At 48.4% G+C, this 12,181-nt stretch overlaps 1 protein-coding gene and 1 pseudogene across 1 annotated transcript in view; both read left to right on the forward strand.

The window, feature by feature from the left end:
* Positions 1-494: 494 nt before the first annotated feature.
* The window catches only part of LMF2 (lipase maturation factor 2), a 129,998-nt gene continuing 118,311 nt past the window's right edge, over positions 495-12,181 (forward strand). Inside the window, exon 1 of the mRNA XM_088447255.1 lies at positions 495-703. Coding sequence (XP_088303381.1) covers positions 610-703 — 94 coding nt within the window. The 5' untranslated portion in view covers positions 495-609. The remainder of the gene's footprint in view (positions 704-12,181) is intronic.
* LOC148540570 (U2 spliceosomal RNA) lies at positions 4,347-4,453 on the forward strand (annotated as a pseudogene).

The following is a 12,181-nucleotide window of genomic DNA, read 5'->3' on the forward strand; positions in this document are numbered from 1 at the left end:
CGCATCGCAGGAACAGGCTCCTTTCGGAGCCCGTCACCCTGCATGTGCCGGTTAATACATCTGGCTGCTATGATCGCATTTTGCAATGCGATCATGGGCGGTACTGCATGCCCTGATCGCATTGCAAAATGCGATCATTAATAAATGGGCCCCTTAGTACCTAATGGAATGGGTCATGTTGGAGGGTCTGAGTGTCCCGTGGCCCTAATAAGGTAGTTGGTTGCACTGAGATATAACATTTTCCCACTATCCAGCACTATCACAATTATGCACTAGTTGCATGTAGCTAATGATTACTAAGATCATAATGGGCGTGAACCCTGAAAGCGCTGTGTGGCCAGTTGGAGGTAAATCAGTTTTATGAAAAAATCTCCGTGTGCTGTGTGTTCTGCTGCTGTTATTGCTGCGTCTGCGCCTTGACATCAAGGCGTCGTGAAATCAGTGAGCAATCATAATCAGAGCGCTGACTGGTTGCGGCTCAGATTACACACATGCGCACCAGTAGGGGCGAGCGACTCCGGGTAATGCGCATGTCCGCACCGTCCACGTTGTGACTCATCCAGGCAACTGCACAGAATAGATAGAAAGAATTTCTTTGCTGCTGCGGATATGGGGGAGCAACGTTTGGTTCGGGGTGCCTTCCTGTGGGGCCTGAGTGGGATCTACCTATGTGCATTCCTTTCTCTGTACACGCAGATACCAGGTATGCACATATACTTCTGTAGTATGCATATGCTGCTGTGCTTCTTCTGGTTTTGTAGAATAAGATGCAATGCTATATGCACCGGCATTCTTAGCACGAGGACTATACTTGTTGTTAATGGCATTATATGTTAACGGTACCTTCTGTATTCTGCTTTCACTTACAATGCAAATAAACTTAAATGTGATATATTTAGTTAAGATGTACCCAGATACTTAATTTAAAAGTTTGTATTAACATATACCGTATTAGCAAACACTTACACTTTGAATTATATGCATAACATAATTAAAGTTAAGGATAGTCCAAGGTCCTTTTTTTTTTTTCTTTTTCCACAAATTATAGTTATTTATCCACATTAGAATAATACTGGTCAGGCCTTCTTTTTTTTGCTTTCTAATACAGACATAAATTCCATGCTTCAACCCGGGACACTGAGCACCAGTTTAAGGGCTACCCCTTTCACACTTATACCTCTTTTCCCACCAAAAACCTGGGTCTGGCCTGGGTTTTCAGACATGGTTCTAACCCAGGTCAGACATTTTACACACCACCATCGATCTGGGTTATTCTCCGGTCAGCCCCGTTCACACTGAACCTGGGTCTACCCTGCTAAACTTGCAAAGTCATACAAAAGTGGGAGGTGATTGCTCCACAACCACCAATTAGCTCATTTTAGGCATGACTCTGGTCGGATAACACGGGTTGCGCCGTTTACATTACACCATTACCCAGGTCCGACCCTGGTAGCTACCTGAGTTGGATTGCTGGGTCACTTGACCTGGGTTGTTTTCAGGGACCCTTTTACACTGAGCTGTGACACGGGTAGACCCAGCAAAACCCCAGGTTTTTGCTCTGGTGTAAAATGGGTATCAGGGGAACGACCCAGGTTGTCACCCTTCACATCGGACCTGGATCTTCCAGCATTCAGTGGGCGCTTGAAGATTATCTCATCTCTAAGCGCAAATCAATTTGTTCTAGGTGTGACCTATGTCATATCTTTCACACTTGAGCTGGATCGTCGACCCAGGTTGCAAGTCCCAGGAAACTCTGCTAGTGAGCAGGGTCACGGACCTGGGTCTGTGTTAACCCGGGTCGCACCTTTCACACGATTGCCAGACCTGGGTTGATGTGCAAAACACCTGTGTTTTAGGCTTAAGTTTGAAAGGGTTATTATTGATACTTTTGCCATGATTCTGAAAAACTCTGTCTTGATTAAATTGTTTATCTGGAATTAAATTGTATTTACAGTGTGCATATAGACTTCTGTATTTCATTCAGCAGGGAACATAAGTTAGCCTAGTATTGTGGGTTGTTGGTTTTTTTTTTTTTTTGGCATGCTAAAATAATCTACTTCATCAAGGCTGCTGATAAGCAACTTTCCAATATTCCACAATGAAACACTAGTGTTGAGTCAGCACACACATAATGACCTATAAATCCTGATTTAGTTTCAAATACTTAATGCCTTCACATCTGTAGTGTTGTGTTTAATGATTAGCATTATTTGCATTACATTAATTATTGGATAATTAATCATTTGAAGGGCTCCTTCCAAAAATTTCAGATGACAAGTTAAGGCCCCCGTACATCAGCAATTGATTGCAGCAATTTGCAATCGATTGTGTATAAAAATGCAATCGATTGAAAAAGGGAAAGATTTTTTTATACGTAATCGATTGCAGATTGCACAATTGCTGCAATCAATTGCTGATGTATGGGGGCCTTTACTGTAAAAGTGATTGCAAGAACTCATTCACAGGTATTGAAGTTAGATGTTAATTTTGCATTTGTAAAACTTGCTAAATATGCCTTAATGGTGAGAGAGTACAGTAAAACTATGTAAGCGAATAAACCTGTGCACACAAACATTCACTTTGCACAGGCCTGGACTGGCAATTCTGGCAATCATCTAAATGACTTTATGGGTTGGCCTTCCATACTTTTGTTAAAATGGTCTCTGCAACCTAGTCTGTATCACAAACCTGCTTTTGACAAATATTTGCATGTCACAGTCCCCCCACTCTATTAATTTGGCTCCCATCTACTGGGACATTGCTGGCGCTAGTAGACACTGTTGAGACATCTCTGATCTACTCACTGAATGGTAAAGTCCTCTGTGACATCATTAGGGTGTAGGAATTTTTTTGTTTTTTTCTTTGTCTTCCAGCATGTGGGTTTCTGTGTTTTTGTGTTCCACGACTGCATCTTAGTACCCGTACATCCCTGGCTATGGCCCATATTCAATTAGAGACGCAAAGTCGGATAAGTTTCGCCTGTCCAACTTTCCGCCCCCTTTGCCTGTTTGAGGCGAAAACTGTAAGTGCGAGTCCCCGCTTTTCGCTCTATTCAATTCCTAAACACGCGAAAACAGCATATGCGGAACAAGCGGAAATTACTGTCAGAATTGGGGAAATCAGTCTGTATCCCAAAAAAAGATGCACTAACAAAGGGAATCAATGTAGATGTGTACTAATAACCCTAATAAATGTGTTTGGGGTACTTAAGTAGTTTAAATTGCTTCATATAAGCGTCTTTGCATAAATGGTGAAGAATGGCATAAAGCAGTATTTTTGGGTGAAAACAAGTGCTCCAGTCAAATTTGGGGTACTTGAAAATGGGTGCTAGAATATTTTTATGTTTCTAAAGTGAACTTTTAAAAAACATCTCAAACGCACCTGTAATCTATTTCTCCTTCATGAAGGCTGGGGACACTGGACCATGGGATTATAGGTTGGGGCTGGAGCTGGCACTTAATAAAACTGTAGCTGTAACTCCTATGCTCCTCCCTCCTGCAATCCCACAATTCCAGTCTTCGTTATGTGCCTGAGGAGTTAGGCACCGTTTTTATGGGCTGCTACTCAGCCCTTCTGTAGTATAGTTGTTTTTACTGTTATTTTGTAATTTTTCTGTTTTGTTCATAGTTAGGAGCTGTGCGCTGCTTGTAGCAGCACACAGTGTGAGTGCGAGCGGCTGCGGGTGTTGTGGAAACAGCTCGCTAATATGCGGCGGGGGTGGTGGTGTGCGCCAGCGGGAACCCCCCTCAGAGTACTACGGTCTCTCTGAGACCAGGGACTGTGCGCGCTCACACCCTTTTAGAGGGTGCAGTGCTTTCCCAGATGGCGGCGCCATCTTGCCGGGTCTGATGAGGGCGGCTCCATTGTAAGAGCGCACACCTCACAGGCAGCCACGGTGTCGGGGGGCGGAGCCTGTAGCTGCCTGCCTCTTGCACAGTACACGTTGCCGGGTTGTGTTGGCAGTGGCTCCCCTCACACAGATGCAGGAGGAGCGCGCATGCCAAAAACTGCCCAGATCATCCAGGCTTAATCACAGTTTTCTCCTCACACGGGCAAGTTCTCGGTGGCCCGAGAGAGAGGAGGGGGCTGCTCTCTCCTCCTCCAGTGGTACAGTCAGCGGGGACAGCAGGCAGTGCGTGGATGACATTCCTCAGCCGGGACTGCTCTACATCCTCTCCCAGGCAGCTGCGGTGTTGGTCTCCTGGAAGGCTAAGTACCCTGGTGGCTGTATTAGCTGCCTTTGTAACATTGTTTTTCATGTACCTGTTTGGCTTCTACCTGCTAATAGGGTTTAGGTGCACACCTGCTGTCAGGTGTTACTGAATTGGAGAGCTCTGACAACACGCATTGCTTCTCGGACCTTTTGGGCTAAGGTCAAGTGTAGTATCTGTTCTCAGCAGTTTAATATCTGATATGTCCCCTATCTGAATCGCCACAGGTTTGTGTACCCCCTCTGTGTCCGTGTGGCTGGTGACCGCTGACTTTGGACAGTAGCTGATGGGGTTGGGGTACATCAACTGAAGAATCTATCTGCTACCCTAACAATGACTGCGTAATAGTTAGCATTGTTGCCTCACCGCACTGCGATCATGGGTTCTATTCTTGCTACAGCACTAACTGTGCAGAGTTTGTATGCAGGGATTTTGCTGTATTTTGGGCGCTGTTTACTCCCTTGCGTGGAGTAATGAGCAATTGCCCTCGGGGGCCTTGTGGGTTTAGGACCTAGCGACGCGTAGGCATCTGGAAAGCTGCGTCCAGTAGAGTGGGACCTGCGTGGGCTGGGGCTCCCAACATGTCTGGGTGCATCCTAGGGCAGCTGGTAGTGCTTCACAGGGAGACCAAGTTCAGTCTTGGGTGTTCCCTCATCTCGGGCACGGGTTTTGTTCCCTCTATAGGGTTAAGTTCCTAGGTTAGGTATGTCCCGCTGTGGCTCCAGGTTTTGCAGCGTGCGGCATAACAACCATTAGCATTTTCACAAAGGAAAGACCTTGTGCAGATTTGCGCTCTCCCTAAGGAAGAGGACCGGCTGTCATTACTTTCCCTTTGGCGCATCTCTCCGGTCTCATCAGGTAGGCTTGGAAGATGCCGGATTCAGAGGGCTCTGTTCCTTACGCAGTTACTTCCAGCGGCTTGAGTATCCACAGGGAAAAACCTCCCACTGTAGTCACCGTTTAGACCACCACACGCCCTGTCTTGGGCATACCTCAGCATCCAGTAGGGATCCGCTAGCTAGACCTTGGAGGGTTGTCTCCAGTCTGGCTTGATAGGTTCTGTGGTCGTTGTCCGGGCTTAGTGTGCTCTGACATGGGAGGCGTGAGCTAGGGTCACTATGGCTACCATCTTTGTCATAGGGCTTCACAGTGATTTGCCCTGGGATTCCCTTCTGCATTGGTAGGTCATGTGCGGTGGGCTCTGTGTGAGAGGCTAGGCAAGTCGGGGCACAGATAGCTTCCGGGTTGTCAGCTATGGCTGGTTTTACTTGAAGGGCCCTTTGGCTCTACTCTGCGCATGCTCATTCAGTACTGTATTGTTCCTTGCACTATCTTTGGTTTGGTAAGGACTTTCTCTGTCAGTGACCTTCCCTAGTGGCGGGGCCCACATTGCCAAGTTTTTGTTCCTCCTCGAGGTGGTGCATCCTTGGAAGGTCAGCCTGACACAAGCAGTTTCTCTCTCTCGCTCTCTCTATCGATGCGTGGCATCTTTCGCTATGGTTCCATCTGGGACCTCAGAGGTCCACCACCACAGCGATGCATATGTTTGTTTTTTTTTCTTCACAATTGGGCTCCTCTCGGCCAGCATGTTTGCTCCAGTTCTGCCACAGATACGGAAACTGGGGTTCTACCTCCTCCCTTGTTCGCAGTCCTACTGGCTTATTCTGGATGCTCTGGTCTCTTCGTGCCTCGCGGACCAGGTGGTGGGTTGTACGGTTCACATGAACTCTCTCCGATCCGGGATCCGCAGCATGGAGGCCAACAGCTCCTCGCTACACATCTGGCTCGCACGCCTTCGGATTCCGTTTGAGGCAGGTCGTCCTACTTCCTCAGTGGGTAATTGACTTGGTTCCTTGTCTATTCCGGGCTCTACAGTTCAGTGGAGCCCTGGCCCCGTGTGTTTGTCCCACAATAACGTAGGTGCTGCCGCGCCTAGTGCGCACAGCGGGTATCACAATTTGCTCTCTTTGGAGGTTCTGCTTGGTTAAGATACCTCTGCTTCAGAGTTACGGACCTTCTTGGGTCGCATGTTTCAAGTACTTTCGGATAAGGGTTGTGTCCCGACTTTTGCAAGGTCTTCCGTGTCTGCGCCTTCAGTTCTGGGGGTGGCCTTCGACACCTCTCTCCAGGGGTGTTGTCTTCCGACAGAGTGCAGGGACCCTACCGACCTTTGTCTCAACAGTTCAGTCGGTGCCTCGTTCATGCACCGGGTTGAACATTCAGTAAACCAGGTTCTACTTACGGGAATCCCAGTATGCAATTCTCCAAACTTACAAAAATGGCAGCTGCTCAATCAATCCAGCAGTACTAATCAGGTGCATGAAAGGGAGGGGTCACACTAAGTAGAAAAAGGAGGGGGATTTAACCACCTATTGTACCTCAGCACACTGAATAATACCTGCAACAATATATGAAGACTATATGGTCATAGAAATTCAGAGATATTAGTTGCATGCATTTGCAAATACATGGGAGGCTGCTGGGCCACGTCACGGCTTCTCTGTTACCAGCAGTCCCTAACACTAAGGGGTTCACGTCCGGGGCGCAGTGCACCCCAAAAAACGTCCAGCCCAGGACCCCCCCAGGGCATCACACGAAAATGGAAAAAGAGTGACAGTACAGTGTAAAGTATAGCTGTGTGTGAGTAATCATTAAGTGTGGAATGAGAGGTTAAAATATATGTGAAAAAATACATGAATAATAAACAAACATAAAAGGAGATGTGAGAAGCAACTATGTGTATTAAGTGGTGATGCCCTGAGGAGGCCCAGCCAGACCAGTCCCAGGGGCCCTATGCCCAAACGCTCACCCCAAATATAAAATATACCAATTATAAGGCCTCATGATAAAGGCACATATATAATTTTGTCAAATGTAAGGCCTCAAAGGCCTTTTTTGGGGTGCACTGCGCCCCGGACGTGAACCCCTTAGTGTTAGGGACTGCTGGTAACAGAGAAGCCGTGACGTGGCCCAGCAGCCTCCCATGTATTTGCAAATGCATGCAACTAATATCTCTGAATTTCTATGACCATATAGTCTTCATATATTGTTGCAGGTATTATTCAGTGTGCTGAGGTACAATAGGGGGTTAAATCCCCCTCCTTTTTCTAATTCTCCAAACTTGACAGGGTTGCTCAGCATTCCTCTCATCTCCGTTCGCATTCTGGGCCTGATTCAGACCCGGTCGCAAGCGCTGAGCGCTCGCATCCGGGTCGATGGTGGCCCAGAGCGCATGCGCACGACAGAGCCGGCTCCGTCGTGCGCATGCGTGACACCCGGATAGCGACGGGCAATCCGTTGCTCCAGGTCTCGCACCAAAGGGGGCTGGCTGTCGATGTTGAGTGACAGCACGCCCCCTTTCGTGGGCGGACCGAGGGGGTGGCTGCCCAAACGGAGGCGTCCCCATGTGAACGCCTCCGTTTGGGGCCAGCCCACTGATATCACGAGTGATGTCAGTGGGCGAGATTTCGGCTATGTTAGAGCCGAAATCTCTCTGGGACTTGCGGCAGCGAGACCCTACCACAAGGGTCTCGTCGCAACCCCGATGATCGTGACCATCTTCCTGGCCGCTCGCTATAGCTGTGGGTGGTCACCCACAGCTATGCGAGCGGCCAGTAGGCCCTTCTAAAAAAAAAAAAAAAAAGACCGGCCCTGATTCAGAGCGAGCGCTCTGTCAGAATGTCCGGCTCTGAATCAGGGCCTCTGTACAGCAGCACCCATCACTCTACATTGGTGGAGGGTTTCCATTCTTCTCCTCCCAGGTCCACTCCTTGGTCCTTCCGGATGGGCTCATTGTGGCCACGGCCGCGAGTATCTTGGGCTGTGGTGCCGTGAAATTGCTTTTGGCTCTGGGGCCTTGTGTCTCCATCCGCAACGGCTCAGCTGTTTGATCAGCTAGAGCTCCAAGCCATCGTTCTGGAGGACCCTGTCAGTCCTCACTGGCTGGTCGCAGTCGGTCGGACAACGACCAGGTGAGGTACATCTTCCGGCAGGCAATTGTGCACGGCAACGATACAGTAGTCTTTCCGGGCCAGAAACCTTTGTTCCGTCTCTCTGTGGTGGCCGTGCCGGTAGTGGGACAGTGGACTTCCTCAGCAGAACCATGTTTCTCCAAGGACAGTGGTCTCTCTCTCGCGCGCTCGCTCTCCCTCCCTACTGTTCGGGAGTGAGGCCTTCCCCGTGGGGCTTTCGGGGCCTCTCGGCACGTTTGCAAAGCTCCACAGTTTTGGATGGGATCCTAGTGTCCGCTGGCTTCCACAAGTGGCTGCCTTGACTGTTCCGTGAAATTTTATACAGTGCATCTGTTTCTGCTGTCCACACTGTTCCTTCAAGTCTCCAGGGGCTTTAAGGTTTCCCGAGTGAGGGTAATCCTGGTGGCTCCAGGCTGGCGGCACTAGCCATGATGCATGGATACCCCGAGGTCGGTGGGCGGTGTCTTTCACTTTGTCCAGACCCGCTACAACTAGGCTCTTTTCTACCCGGGGTTTTCCTCGGTTAGTTTTCGCTTCTGGGCCTGGGAAGGATGACACTGCAGGTCTTTCTCTCTTGTGGTCTGTACTAGGCTGCAAGCCTGGACTCCGTTTTCATCTTGTGCTTACCTCCGGGTTTGGAAACTCTACCTCTTGTAGGGTAACCATTACAAGGTTTTGACTCTCACATTTCTTGGCCTTCCTTCTGAAAGGTTGGGAGGCCGGCTGCCTACTTTGTCTCGTGACGTTACAGGTTTTGGCCCTGTCATTTTTTCTTTCCAGCTGCGTTTTTGTCTCTTCTTCCAAAGGTCCGTTTTTGCACAGTGTGCTGCGTATTTGCCACCGTTTCATCTGCAGGTGGAGCTGTGGATTCTTAATCTAGTCTCCTAGGCTCTCACAGAGGCTCCATTGGACTTGTTGCATTCAATGGATCTTCAGTCCGTTGTTTGGAAGCTGTTCTCCCTTATGGATATTGCCTTCCCTCGGCATAGTTATGTATTTGCTCGTCTTCCATGTGCCGTTTTCCTTACACGTTTTATGATTCCAGCCGACACTGTTTTCGGATGTTGTCCTTCCGGTTCTTCCTCCTTTGGGGAATTCCCAGGACTGGGATAATCTGGTTCTGTTAGTTGGGCTGAGTTCTGCATATTTCCTTGGACGCGTTCTGTACGGGTTCTTTATGACGCGTTGGAATATGATTGACCGGCTACTCAGCAGACCATTGCGTGTTGGATCAGCTAGGTCATTACTCAGCCTATTCTGGGACCGGTTGACCGCCACCAGACTGGGTGTCAGCGTTTTCCACTTGGGAAGCGCAGTGCGGGACTTCAGAAGCACACGTCCACTGTGTGGCTATCTGGTCCCCTGTCCGCATATTTGCTCATATTTACACTTCAGGTTTTTTTTGCCTCCGGCGGAACCCACTTCGGACATACAGTTCCCTGGTCAGGCAGCCTGACCCCTCCCTCCCCTTAGGGCGGGTTTTGAACGTCCCATGGTCAAGTGTCCCCCAGCCTTGAAGGAGAAAAGGGGATTTTTGGTTACTTACCGTTGAATCCTTTTCTCTGAATCAGGCTGGGGGACACTGCGTTCCCTCCCTCACACTCAGTCGTGAAAGGTGTTTGGTTCTTGACCATTTTTTTTTTTTTCTATACTGGTTTTGTTTGGTTGTTCTAAACAGTTTCATGGGATTCCTGCTACTCCTCTCGGACCCTTTTAAAGAAGTATTGGAATTGTGGAATTGCAGGGGGGAGGGGCATAGGAGTTACAGCTACAGGTTTTTTTTTTAAGTGCCAGCTCCAGCCCCAACCTACAATCCCATGGTCCAGTGTCCCCAACCTGATTCAACGGTAAGTAACCAAAAATCCCCTTCTCGTTAGTTTTTATGCTTGTCCCCCCACTTTTTTTACTTTTTCGCCACAAAAATGAAAGTACTTTCTGGATCATTTCCTCACGTTTGCACCCCAAAATACAGATTTTGCACTTCTTTTCACCTATTTGGAGAAATTTTTTCACCTATTACATTGCATTGACTTTCCGCTTAGGCGAAATCGTCCTGGAATTGAATTTGGAGATATGTTCCGAACAGGCGAAAAGCGTCAATAGGCGAAACTTTTTCGCCAATTACGGCTTTTCATCTCTAATTGTATACGGCCCTATATCTATAGATTGTAAGCTTGCGAGCAGGGCCTTCCTACCTATATATCTGTCTGTTATGACCCAGTTTTGTTCTATTAATGTTTACAATTGTAAAGCGCAACGGAATATGCTGCGCTATATAAGAAACTGTTAATAAATAATAAATAAATAAATGTTTGTCAGCCTTATAGTTGCTTGCAACAATCACTATGCTGCAAGAACACTGTTAAGTTCCAGACTCCTATTCTGGGAACACACTATACCAGGGGTCTTCAACCTTTTACTCAGTGTGGGCCACATTAAAAAATTAAACGAAGCCCAAGGGCCACTAAGCTATACACCACACAGTAGCACAATCTTGATTCAACCAATTCACATTACACCACATGTCCCTTATTCGTGTATCACACACAGCAGTGCCCCTTATACAGAATGCCCACAGTAGTAGTGCCCCTTACACAATGCCCACAGCAGTATTGCCCCTTACACATAATGCGCACAGCAGTAGTGCCCCTAACGCAATGCCCACTGTAGTGCTGCTCCTTATGCAGTGCCCCTAGTAGTGGTAGTAACCCTTATTCAGTGCCCCCAGCAGTGCTGCCCATTATGCAGTGCCCACAGTGGTAATGCCTCTTATGTAGTACCACCATTAGTGGTAGTACCCTTTATTCAGTGCCCCCAGTAGGGCTTCCCCTTATGTAGAGCCCACAGTGGTAATGGACTTATGCAATGCCCCCAGTAGTAGTGCCCCTAATAGAAATGCCCCCTACTAGTAGTGCACCTAATAGAAATGCCCCCTACTAGTAGTGCCCCCTAATAGTAATGCCCCTAATATTAGTGCCCATAATAGTAATGCCCCCTAGTAGTAGTGCCCCAATAGTAATGCCCCTAATAGAAATGCCCCCTAGTAGTAGTGCCCCTAATAGAAATGCCCCCTAGTAGTAGTGCCCTCAGTGAAGCCGCTTACAAAAAAAATACTACTACTGACATTAAACCCCACTCCCGCGTTTGCTGCCTCCGGTCCGCCCGGCTGCTCTTCTGTCTGAATTGAGGGAGAGACCTCACTGCGGGAGCCGGAGCTCAGGTGTGCGCTCCAGCCCTCCGGCTGGTGGGCGGTGCAGGTAAGGAGCCGGGCGCCCACTGGTAACAAAATCTCAGCTGGCGCCCAGCAAATGGAGCCTGTTGGCTGGCTGCAGGTAACAGCTCCCACAGGTCGGCGTGCCACCCGAGAGAGCTCCGCAGGCCATGGGTTTGAAGGCCACCGCACTACATGATCATGGCCGATGGCATGACTGGTGGAACCATATGTCCGTCACCCGTACTCACTAAACAATATATTGTGCGACCGCATCAGAAGACCGATAGGAAGATGCGATGAACAACCCGTGGGAGCACGCGTAGTCCATACACACTAGACCAACTTGGTTCTCAGGACCCCACACAGCTCATGTTTTCCAGGTCACCCAGCAGGTGCACAGGTGCATTCATAACTCACTGACACGGTTTAAAAGATCCACAGGAGGAGCTAATTATTTCACTTGTGATTCTGTGCGGAGACCTGGAAAACATGCACTGTTTGGGGTCCTGAGGACAGTTTGAGAACTTGTGAGCTAGTGTGTACCCAGCGCAAGGGGTACTGTATATGTACTAAAGTGCGAGTTTATAGAAGTGGAGATGTTGCCCATAGCAACCAATCAGATGCTAGCTATTATCTTCTAAAAGGTGCTAGATAAATAAGTAGAATCTGATTGGTTGTTATGGTCAACACCTCCACTTCTATAAACTTGCACTTTAGAAAATGTACCCCCTAAGCATTTGACTTTGGAAGTTACTGCCAGGGATTACACCTGGTTTTCTTTTTCA

The sequence above is a fragment of the Taudactylus pleione genome, unplaced genomic scaffold (assembly GCF_031769625.1).
Source record: "Taudactylus pleione unplaced genomic scaffold, aTauple2 ptg000019l, whole genome shotgun sequence".
In the NCBI taxonomy this organism is placed as follows: Eukaryota; Metazoa; Chordata; class Amphibia; order Anura; family Myobatrachidae; genus Taudactylus; species Taudactylus pleione.